The sequence below is a fragment of the Mus caroli genome, chromosome 10, assembly GCF_900094665.2.
Source record: "Mus caroli chromosome 10, CAROLI_EIJ_v1.1, whole genome shotgun sequence".
In the NCBI taxonomy this organism is placed as follows: Eukaryota; Metazoa; Chordata; class Mammalia; order Rodentia; family Muridae; genus Mus; species Mus caroli.
In genome coordinates, this window is record NC_034579.1 from 36,811,952 (window position 1) to 36,824,032 (window position 12,081).

Here is a 12,081-nt window from a genome sequence, read left to right on the forward strand (position 1 = left end):
TGCACTGCAGTGTGACATCAGAGGGAGAGAGTGCAGCCATGCACTGCAGTGTGACATCAGAGGGAGAGCACAGCCGTGCACTGCAGTGTGACATCAGAGGGAGAGAGCACAGCCATGCATGTACAAGCCACTAAGGAACACGAATGAGCTGAGCTGTTCCCAGTTAGTTTAGAGCTTGCCTAGCATGCAAGAAACAACAGGTTCCATCTCCTGCACCCACTGCATCCACTGTGTCACATGGCATATGCCTCTTGCAATCCCAGCACTCAGGAGGGAGAGACAGGCAGTCCTCAACTCAAAATCATCCTCAACTACACAACAAGTTCAAGGATAGCCTGAGATGCATGAAACTTGGCCTCAAAAGATCAACATTATACATATATTTAATTATATTATATATTTATATAATTAAAAATATATCATATATTTCATATATTATATAAACACATATAATATATTATAAGATAAATATACTTAAATAATGTATGTTTATATAATATATGCTAGATAATATATAATTTTATATAATATATGTAAGACATTATAAGCATAATATATTTTATATAGTTATATATTATATATTATACATATCATATATTGTGTATTTATAAACTTTATAAATATTTTAATATTCAAATTTACAAATGTATAGTATGTATTTTGTATATTTCTATATTATCTACAGTATATATTAATGTATAATACATATATGTTAAGGAAACAACAAAGATCTTCAGCAATGCATAGAAGCTGGGAAAGACAGAGTAGATTCCACGCAGTCGCAGAAGAAGCATGAGCCCATGACCTTTTCATAATGTTTGCCATGCCCAAGTGCCAATGAATTCAAATGTTTGCTCTTTACATTCAGACAGTCATAGAGCGGCTGAAGTACTTGAACGTGAGACGAGCAGCCGTCATAACCAAGCTTCAGGGTACAGAAGAGGAAATGACTGACATAATAGATACTGTAAGTTCAACTGACCTGCTTGAAAGCATGCCTGTTCCATGTTAGCTGTACCTAACACGTCATCTCCTAGGATCTAAGGGATAGCTCTCCATAAAGACATCCCTTTGTGGAGTGGAAAGATGGCTCAGTGGTTAAAGAGCACTAGCTGCTCTTCCAGAGGTCCTGAGTTCAATTTCCAGCAACCACATGGTGGCTCACAACCGTCTATAATGTAACCTGATTCATTCTTTTGACATGCAAGTGTACATGCAGATAGAGCACACACACATAATATATATTATAATACATATAATATATAATAAAAATATAATAAAAATATAATAAAAGTTTTTTTTAAAGACATCTCCTTCTAGGAAGAAGCCACAGTCTAAACACAATATTATTTGTGGGACTAAGTGCAACAAAACAGAGAAGTGCTAAAAACAGACACAAGCATTGTTAGCGTGAGGGTTTGATGCATTCTGGGACACCACGTAACCCGGCAGGTCAGCGCAGGTGGAATCTGGCACAGCAGAAGAAGGGAGGTGGGCACAGAGTCAGGAGAAGCAGTTAGAAAGCTTTTGATGGTACTTTGCTTTGATGCCAGGAGTTGTGAAATGTTCTTCAGAATGGCTTATCTCCATGGTCTGAAATGAAATTGCAAAGCCAGTGAATTCTGAGAGCCTTGTGGGGCTGGAGAGAGAGTTCAGTTGCTACGAGTGCATCCTACTCCTGAAGAATATTAGATATGGGTCCCAATACCCACATGGTGGTTTGCAACCATCTGTAACTCCAGTTCCAGGCAATCTGATCCCCTTTTCTGACTGGCTCTGGCAGCAGGTGTGGCCCTCACTTCCCCTGGGGATCACAGGCCAATATCAGTCCATAAGGGAAAGGGAAGCAGAGAAAGGGACCCAGTCAGAAAACCTTGTGAGTACATAGAACACACATAGGGAACAACTAGCCACAGGAAGGCAGATCAGCTTTACTTGGAGGCTTATATAATTCGGGGGACTAGGGAGAGGAACATCTGGGATAGACAAAATCACTGGCTGAAGGCGTAGGGATTGTGTTGCCTCATCAGCATGGGGAAGCTTTTCAGGAGTCTCAGGTGCCAGCTGAATGGGTTCTTATCAGGAGAAAGGAAGCTGAACCTGTAATGTAACCAAGGCTGTGTGATACTCTTTAGTTAGTGTGTGTGTGTGTGTGTGTGTGTGTGAAGGAGGGGTGATGAACTCCCCACACAATGTCAGAGAAGGGGAAGCCCTGCCAATGAAGGGAGTCCCCCACATCTCATGACGCCCCAGAAGGCTATCTGGACAATGGTAGACTTTGAACTTAATTAGCAGAGTTTCCCCACATCAGGTGCACATATAGACATCCAAGGAAACACACACATAAAATAAAAATGTCTTCAAAAATAATCTGAGAACATTTGCTTTAGTGTTAGATAAATATACTGTATGAAGCTACTTGGCTCAGGTTGACATGCAAGCCCCAGTGTGTTTTGAAAGACTCTAGATAGATGCTTGTCAATGAAAGGCAGAGGATGCTTAGAGAATCGCCGCAGTAGTGTAGCTAAAGCTTTGAAGCATGCTAATGCCCTGTCTACTTTAAACAGCATTTCTGGTGTAGGATCTAGTACTGACTAAAGCCAAACAAAGCAGGATGCAGCATCAAAAGGTGCATAACAAAACCACCTAGAATTTTTGCACACCAAAGAACTGTCAGCCGAGTGAGAAAGTAGCCCACATGGTAAAGGGTACTATCTACAAATCATGCGTGCAGCAAGGGCTTGTGTCCGAGGGTATGAAGAATGCTCCAGGATACAGCAGTGGAGAAGCAGGTCACAAGTGGGTCAGGGTACTGAGTAGACATTTCTCCAGAACAAACATATAACTAGTCAATGAGAACATTCGAGGGAAAAGGCTCAGTGATGAAGAGCACTCACTGCTTTTCCAGAGGACCTGGGTTCAATTCCTAATACCCACAGGACAGCTCATAATCATTAGTAACTCCAGCCCTCCAGCATCGTCAGTCACCTGTGCATACCCATCTGCTCTCCTAAACACCTACACATAACTTAAAATAATAAAAATCAGTACTTTTAAGAGAACATGTGAGCATGTTCAGCATGACTGATCATGGGGAAATGGCAATCCAAAGTACAGTGACATCCTGCCTCATACTCAGAGGCGGAGATAATCCCCAAACCTGGAAGCTAAGTGTTAGTAAGCATGGGAGAGACTGGAACTTTTCACCCTGTTGTTTGGAATATTGAATGGTCTCAAGAAATACACTGGGAGATCGTCAAGAAGTAAGGGGTTTATCACAAGAGTTATTGGTGCCATGGACAGACAGGGAAAATGCAGTAGGGGCTCTGGAGTAAGTTCAGGCTCCACTGCCAGACAGACAGACAGTGTGGTGGCAGAGGGCAGGGTCTGAAGAGAGTCAATCAGGGCCCACGAGCAAAACAGGGGTCTCTTCTTAGACCTTCTTGAGAATGGGGGAGGCTTCACAGCACACCCCTACAACAAGGCTCTTGAATCCTAGGAAGGAGGCAGAAAAGGGGGGTAGGGAACAGAGTGTGTGACTGATGCCACTTTGATAGAACCCAGGTCCTCCAGGTGAGAGAGGAGGGTGCCAGCTCCCCTGCCACCTGGAACTCTGTTAGGGACTCAGCGACAACATATCAGAGCGTGCCAGCAGGTGCCTGTGGAAGGGAAAGGCTGCTGCTGTACGTGCTGTGGCCTAGCAGACGCTGAACATTAACATCGTTATCACAGGTTCAAAGTGGTGCATTTTTAAAATAACTAAGCGGTTCCTCAAAAGGTGAAACTGAATGATGACAGAATCCAGTAATTCACTTTTGAGCGTTTCTTCCAGCGAATTGAGATCAGGAATCAGATACTATGTGCAAACAGTCATATAAGTTCATAAGACCTATCTTATTAAAACCAACCAAACAAGCAAACAGATGCAAACAAGCAAACAGATGCAAACAAGCAAACAGATGCAAACAAGCAAACAAGACTCAGATGTATGGACTAAGAGTCTGGTATATTTAAAAACTTCATCAGTAAGGCATTTTCAGATTCTGACTTTTGAGGTAAATGATAGAAAAGTCCCCTGCTACATTTATTGCCACATGAGAGAAAATTATCTGTAACATTTAAAAAGATTTTCTTAAAGAGATGAAAACTGGACAAGAGTGATTGCCGAGGTGGAAAAGGTACTGGTCGCCAAACCTGACTGTCTGAGGTGAATGTCTGAAACCTACACTGTGAGAGGAGAGGACTGAGGTTGCCAAGTTGTACTCTACATTCCACAGGTGTGCACACATACATGAGCATACACACATACACACACACACACACACAGAGAGAGAGAGAGAGAGAGAGAGAGAGATTAAAGAAATGAAACTAACTTTATTAAATCTTTGATGAGTATAAAGCACAAAGTGCCCCCTGTATCAGGGTTCCATTGCTGTAAAGAGGCACCATGACCAAGGCAAGTCCTATAAAGGACAATATTTAGTTGGGGCTGGTTTACAGGTTCAGAGGTTCAGTCCATTAGCATAAAGGCAGGAACATGGCAGCATCCAAGCAGGCATGGAACAGGAGGAGCTGAGAGTTGTACATCTTCATACAAAAGAAACCAAGGAGCATTCTGGCTCCCATGTGGTTAGGAGGAGGGTCTCACCTACTCCAAAGCCACACCTTCTCCAACAAGGCTATATCTCCAAATAGTGCTACTTCCTGGGCTAAGCATATTTAAGCCACAACATTCTATTTCCTGGCCCCCATAGGCTTGTCCAAACATGAGTCTATGGGGGCCATACCTAAACGTAACATAATTAAAAAAAAAATACATTTAGTCCAACTTCCAATGTCCCCATAGTCTATAGCAGTCTCAACGTTAAAAGCCTAAAGTTCAAAGTCTCTTCTGAGATTCATCAACCACTTAATTGTAATTCCCAAAGCAAAACAGGAAACCAGCTGGGCACACTTCAAACTCTGCATCTCCATGTCTGATATCAAAGCAGTCTTTAGATCTCCAATTCCTTTTTCATCTTTGTCAAATATTTGGTAGCACTGATTTCTGCACAGCTAAGGTTCATGTTCGTAAGGATAGTGTTTGTGATTCACAGGAAGAGCTGTTCCGTACAGTGTCGTCGTATAAACTCATTGCGCCAAGGTATAGATGGTACCGAAGCAAGTGGGCACGTTCTTGTCCGGTGTCCTTAAAGGATGGGAACATTTATTCAGGAGCAGCAGACTATACCGTGAGGTTAGTTAGCTTGTCAGAGCTTACATTTCAAAGCTGCCTGTGGTGTTTTCAATTGTTTACTCTCACGGTGTGTGTTTCAAGTTTTCTAGGTAAAATGTACTGCCTTTCTTCTGAAGAAACGCTAAAATTGTTCTCACTGAACCCCCGCCCCTTCCTCCTACCACCTATGCCTTTGCCACCATGCAAAGTCTTTATATTTGGACCTGAGCGCGTAGGGAAAACAACGCTGGCCAACCTGATTGCGGAACACTTCAAAGCCAAGGTAACTAGTTGTGGAGCCCTTGTTTTAATCTGTAGATTTTTAGTTGAGCTTGGTTTTCATAACTTTACACCGGCACTGGGGTTGGTGTGGGGAAGGCATCCCCTGGATTGTGGGAGGGAGCCTCACGAAGGTAAGCCAGGGGACCCTAGTGAGAAGGCAGGGGCAATCTTGCCCTCAGGACACACCCACATCAGGACACGCCCACAGTCTTTACATGCCTCCAACTCATTTGCAAGTTCTAGCCAAATCCAAAAGCACTAACAGAGGTCCAGGAAGGAATGGAGACTAAAAGACAAAATACAAAGAAGCAATGAAACAAAATTTCGGTTCTTTGCAAAAATGAACAAGGTTAATAAAAACCTTCTTCACCTAAGGAAAAGAAAGGGAGCATTAGATTTAAAACAAAACAGAACAAAAAAAAATGTAAATAAAGAAATAATCTAATAAAAAATTTAGGGAAATTTGCTATAAGAAGAGTTGGCAGGGATATCGAATAGTAACAGTTCCTATAATCAGCTAATGGGCTTGTAAGTTAGTAGAGCTAATTTGGAATTATCTACTCAAGTTGCAAGAACATATGCATAATCATGTACCAACAACAGTCCAACCAACCAACTAAATGGATTTCCAGAGCACAAATGGGTGCATGTGTGCAAAAGACTCACACAGTATTGAGTACTGTGCATAACACATGAATCTGAAACAAACCCAAGCCTTCTCTGTATGTTACTCTTCTGTGTCCTTGCACACTTCAGCGATTCCATCTGTGACTCTGAGGGCAATGTGTGCACGTAGTGCACAGCATCCGTGAAAGTACAGCACCTATGCTATGTGTCCAGGAAGAAACGAGGAGGCCGGAGCAATGGCTCGGTTAAGAGCACTTACTGGTTTTGCAGAGGATCTAGGTTTGGGCCCAGTACCTACACAGCACTGCATGGGCACTCACAACTCCAGTTTCAGAGGACTGAGTGCCTCCTGCTGACCTCTGAGGGCACCAGGCACACACATGGAGCCTATATATGCATGAAATAAAACAAAACAAAACAAAACTCATACACATAAATAATACTATAGTATTATTATCATTATTAAAAACAGGTGGCTGGAGAGGTGGCTCAGTGGTGAAGAACAACACTTGCTCTTACTGGGATCCAAATTCAGTTTCTAGCAGCACATCAGGTGGCTCACAAGCACCTGTGACTCCAGCTCCAGGGGATCTGACACCTCTGACCACTACAGGCGCCTGCACTCATGTGCACACACCCACACCTTGATACCCCACATACACATGCATAACCAACAATAATAAAAGTGATGTTTTAACATTTGAAAATAAAATGGGATTTTTTTTTAAATCGGTAAATTCTGTATACAATTCCATGGATGCTTCACATAATATCTATTTGTAGGAGACAGGTAAATAGGTAGGTAGATGGATGGATGGATGGATGGATGGATGGATGGATGGATGAATAGATAGGTAGGTAGGTAGATAGATAGATAGGTAGAGAGATAGATAGACAGGAAATGTTTTATATCCATAGTACCTTGTGATTACACTAATTGTCTTGATTACTTCTGCAGGTAATTGACTATGCCGAACTTGTTCAGCCACGTTTTGACAGTGCCCGTGAAAAGCTAATAAAAGACACCATAACTGAAGCCACTAACACAGCCATCAAAGTTGTGCAACAGCGGCTTCTGAATGAGATGCAAGCCAAACAGCAAGGTGAACCATTTTCCTGTTATAAACCGTGTATCTCAGTGAATGGCTAAGCCAGGCTAGCTAAGGGAGGGGAGGAAGAAGGAAGGAAGAAGGGGAAGGAAGAAGTTAGAGAAGGGAGGGAGGGAAACATGTAAGAAGGGATGGTGTGGGGAGCATGGGAGCTGGTACTATAGTGCTGAGCTAACCTTGTCAAAGTGAAGACACTAGATTGGAACTTCAATCTATCTTTCATGTTTGTTACAATCTGTAGTAATCCCTTTTACCTGAAATTATGAGAATAGAACATAATTTTTGAAACGTTCCCCACTGGAACACACAAGTAGATAGTTTCCTATCTCCTGTGAACTTAAAAACCCTGCTAAAATTCACCGACTATTCCAAGTCTGACAATAAAATTAACCTTTTTAAGACTTCTGATTTTGGAGCTCTAACCCCACATATATTTAATAAAATTTGTCAAGGAAGACTAGTGATGGTTTTTAAATCACAAAATATGTATAATGAAACAGAGGTTAGACATCAACAGAGAGCAGACTTCCTGTGTCTCCCTTGCCCACAAATGCTTTGAATTTAGCCGTCTTCATTGGCCCAGGAAAATATGAAACACAGCCCTAACAGAACAGTCAGAACTGAAACCAAGCCTGTCTGACTGGATACCTTGTAACGCTCTACCCGCCTCCCTGCCTCCACAACTGCCTTCCTTCAACATGGCCATTTGTCTTTCAGAGGAGAGAACCCTGAAGGAACTGCAGATGCAATACTCAAAAAGAGAGTACAACGACTTCTTGTCAAAAAGTTCTGAAGAGTTACTGTCTCTGGAAGACACCGGTAAAAACACACTGCCAGGACCCCGTCAGTGAAGTCCCGCCTAGCGTACGTAGCGAGCCAATAACCCAATAACGTGTCTTCTTTTGCCCTCAAGGCTCCAAATTAAGCTCCTTAGAGGTTAGCCAGGAAGACAAATCAAAGTCGGAGACCACCGTGACCGGGGACCAGGTTAAAGATGGTAAGAAAATGAACTGCCGAGAAAACCTCTGTGAATCTTTGTCCGTTTGTTTTCTATTTGGCCGTCCTATGGGAGCTCAATACACAAAAAGTAGAAAGCCATCAGAAGGGTTGTGGAAAAGGCAGGCGTCACTTTTGAGGATTTCAATGGAACAGCTACAGCGCAGAATAGATTTATCAAAGCTCAGAACAGACAGAGAAAACGAGGAGTTGCATCCGAGCAGAAACCCAAGAGAGATTAACGTTATACAATCATTATCATATGACTATAAATTCCTTCTTGAAACCACTCTACCCATTTTGATCTATCCTGGAACCAGAGTGTCATAATTACAGCTGTGGAATGTCATCATGATTGCTTGTGCTCTTTCACCTTATAACACTGTTCTGTTCATATGCTAAAATCCTGACAGCATATATGAACATGATATAACATTATACAATATGTCTATTATGTTACCACACAGTAGCCACAACGTCTAGCATTCTGCCACTTTTGAACAACAGTACACCATGCAGTTATGTTACTTTGTTAAGAAACCTTTTTAACCCTTGTTTTAAAGAACTGCATAATTTTTATGACCAGATCATGGCTTATCCATTAGATATTAGTGTATTTTATTTTATGAATGTGTGTGTGTGAAAAACCCTATTTTTCAGGGTTTTTTTTTTTCAAAATTGAGTAGTTTGTCTATTTCATCTTGCTATTTTAGAACATTGGAGGCATTATCCAAAATGAACTAATTGCTTTTCTATTATTGATTTATGTCTTTACTTCTAAGATTTAAAAGTTTTGGTCTTGTGTTCTTGCTCTTTGTAAAAGTTTTTTGTTAGGTTGATTTTGTTGCTGCTGCTATCAATAATTTGATGTACAGTGTGAAGTAAACTTTGCTTATTTTTTTCATCCTACTGATTGAAACATACATGTTTTTCCGGGTTATTATTATTTTAAGCTAGTAAGTACTGACTGGGCACTGTTAGAAACTCATGTGTGTCGCCTTCTTATACACACACACACACTCACACACATACTTTTCACAGCAGGCCACCCATACTTTCAGACCATCAGGTGGCTGCTGGGAGCACCACCTCTTGATACTGGTGACTTCCCTCAGTAATCTACACCCTTTCCTCAGACTGTCCTTTCCCTTTGAGGACCAAGTGTCCAACATAGAAACAGGTATCAATGTATCTCCCCACAGCACGGTGCCAGAATTAACAGCCTATCTCCCTGAGGCCAACTGAGAGGCCATGACCTCTGGAATTAGAGACTGCTGCCTCAGAAAGGGAATGCTTGCTTGCTTGCTTGCTTGCTTGCTTGCTTGCTTGCTTGCTTTAGATTCACTGTCAATATATCAAACTAAAATCCTTATTTTGCTATAAGTTATTACCTTTACTTTTTTTTCTGATAACAGATAGGTTTACCTATTTGAATGTTATGACCCTTATCTGAATTATATGTCACAACCATGAGTTCTGGGCCCCTAAGCTCATACTGAAGTCTTCTTCAGACTCCAAGTACATATTCTTTTAATGCTCAGCTTAAGTTCTTAGCAATGTTTTACCCACAGATGGAAAAGAAACCAGAAGCATGTCTGCACTTAACAAGAGGTCCTGAGACCTTCATCAAGAAGAGACGTAGAGTTCAGACAAGGGTAAATGAGTGTCTGGTAACTTGGTGCTCTTAAATGTGGTCTCCCAAGAAATCGGTGTCTCTTCTGGAATTTAGAAGGAAAAATATATGATCTAAAAACCAAAACCAGCCGGGCAGTGGTGGTGCACGCCTTTAATCCCAGCACTTGGGAGGCAGAGGCAGGCAGATTTTTGAGTTCGAGGCCAGCCTGGTCAACAGAGTGAGTTCCAGGACAGCCAGCGCTAGACAGAGAAACCCTGTCTTGTAAAACAAAAACCAAACAAAAAATACAAAAAAAAACCACTATTGCACACAATCTATGCCTGTGTGTGTGTGTATTGGGAATCAAACCCATGACCTTGCTTATTCTAGGTAAACACCCCCCTCCCTGAGCATTCTCAACTTAGCATTGTCTTTAAGGGATACTGTAGTATGAACAACTGGACATGTGTGAACACAGGAAAAATAACACTACATATTGTTCTGAGAAGAGCATTTGGAAAATGGATGATCTGCCATGTTTGGTATGTGGCTGCTATGGTAACCCACAGCATGTTTTCTGCTATGATGTCAGAGCAGAAAGAGGGTAAAAAGCAAGAAATGAAAGCTGACTCCCATTTAACCGAGTTCTCTTAAAGACCTGCCAGAGGGAGCTGAGGAGATGGCTTGGTGGTTAAAGTACCTGATGCACAAATGTGGGGACCAGGGTGCAGAGCTTTGGAACCCATGCAAATGCATCAAGGGGTGGCAGTGCCACCTATAATCCCCCCTCCCCAGATGACAGAGGCTTTCAGGAGCAAGCTGGCCAAGGAGACTAGCCATACCAGGGAGCTCCAGGTTTTACTCCGAGAAGATGATTCCCAACATCACCCTCTGGCCTCCACACTCATGTATATACGCATCCACACATGCATGTGCTTATACATGTGTGCCTAATGCACACACATTAAATGAAAAAGGAAAAAGAATACAACAAAGTTGTCAGCAAAGTTGACAGCAACAACAACAGAACCTACCCTCACCCAAACCTATTTGCATGTCATTAACTCTCCAAGCTGTAAGGAAAGTTGGGAAATACACATTTCCATCTGGGCATGTGAGTGGGCACAACACAAAGAATGCCATTGCTGTTAAGGGAGAGGAGAATGGCTGAGAAAGCAAGGCAGCATGGCCCTTGTGCCATCTTTACTTGTGTCTTGTTCTCCCCCTATCCCCAGGGATCTTGACTCTCCTGTTCCACTTCTCAGGGAGCTGGGTCTCTTTCTCCCCTGAGCACATTTTAAGGCAAAGAGGGCAGGAGGCACCTGCCCTTTGACAGCTTTTGAGCTGAGAGCCACTGGGCTCTGGACCAGTGGTTCTCATAGTTGGAGGCCTAAAGCATCAGTGACACCAAACCAAGGCAGGAAATCTTGGAAGCAGTCAAGTGAGGGGACATGCCAAGCCCCTGCCTCACTGGAGGGGTAGATGCATAGTTAAATGGGAGAGTCACCTGGATTCCCCTCAGCCCTGCCAGCAAACATCAAGGCTGTGCCGAGTTTCTGAGTGGAAGTGTTCATCTTGTTGTATGGCTCCTTCCCTCCATGTTTGCCTTCACTGCTGGATGCTCTAGCCCCTCCCCTGCCTCCTTGGCAGAATCCTTCTTTAACCTGACAGCCATACTGATTCACGGGCTTCTTGTCACCGCCCCTCTCGTTTGCAATTCTGTGGCTAATGGTCCTTCTCCCACCTTCTAGCAGGTGCTAGAGTAACACAATGACAAGACTTTCCTTATCACAGATAACAGTGCCCCCAGCCCAGGAAAGAGATGTAGGTTAATTCATTTGATTTTAGTCTCCACAGAAGAGTCGATAGAAGAGGTGACAGAGAAACACCCAGAGGTGTCTGCCATATTAGAGGATACTCTGAGACATGCCAAGGAGTTGAACTTTGAGCAGCCACATGATAAACAGGCTGAAATACTGGAGGAAGTCATCAAAGAGGTGAAAATTTTATTTAATTAATTATTAAAATTTAATGTTTATCATTGACTTAGAAACTAAGAACGTATTCATCTGATGTGTGTCTAATTGTGTTAAAGTCTTATTTTACTGTAGTCTTCAAATTTATATGTCGTTGTGACAATAATATAGTTAGTAGTTAATTTATTTTTGAGAGTTTTACACATGACTACAATGAAATATGATTGTAACTGTCCCCTGACTCCCCCCCCCCCCCCCCCC

The 12,081-nt window shown here is 42.4% G+C and overlaps 1 protein-coding gene across 2 annotated transcripts in view; it reads left to right on the forward strand.

Annotated features, from left to right (window-relative positions):
- The window catches only part of Ak9 (adenylate kinase 9), a 126,452-nt gene that overhangs the window by 32,028 nt on the left and 82,343 nt on the right, over positions 1–12,081 (forward strand). For both annotated transcript variants that reach the window (XM_021174851.2, XM_021174852.1), the window contains exons 10-16: positions 869–967; positions 5,097–5,236; positions 5,318–5,498; positions 7,083–7,227; positions 7,951–8,052; positions 8,147–8,230; positions 11,693–11,841. In XM_021174851.2, the coding sequence (XP_021030510.1) occupies positions 869–967; positions 5,097–5,236; positions 5,318–5,498; positions 7,083–7,227; positions 7,951–8,052; positions 8,147–8,230; positions 11,693–11,841 (900 nt within the window). The remainder of the gene's footprint in view (positions 1–868; positions 968–5,096; positions 5,237–5,317; positions 5,499–7,082; positions 7,228–7,950; positions 8,053–8,146; positions 8,231–11,692; positions 11,842–12,081) is intronic.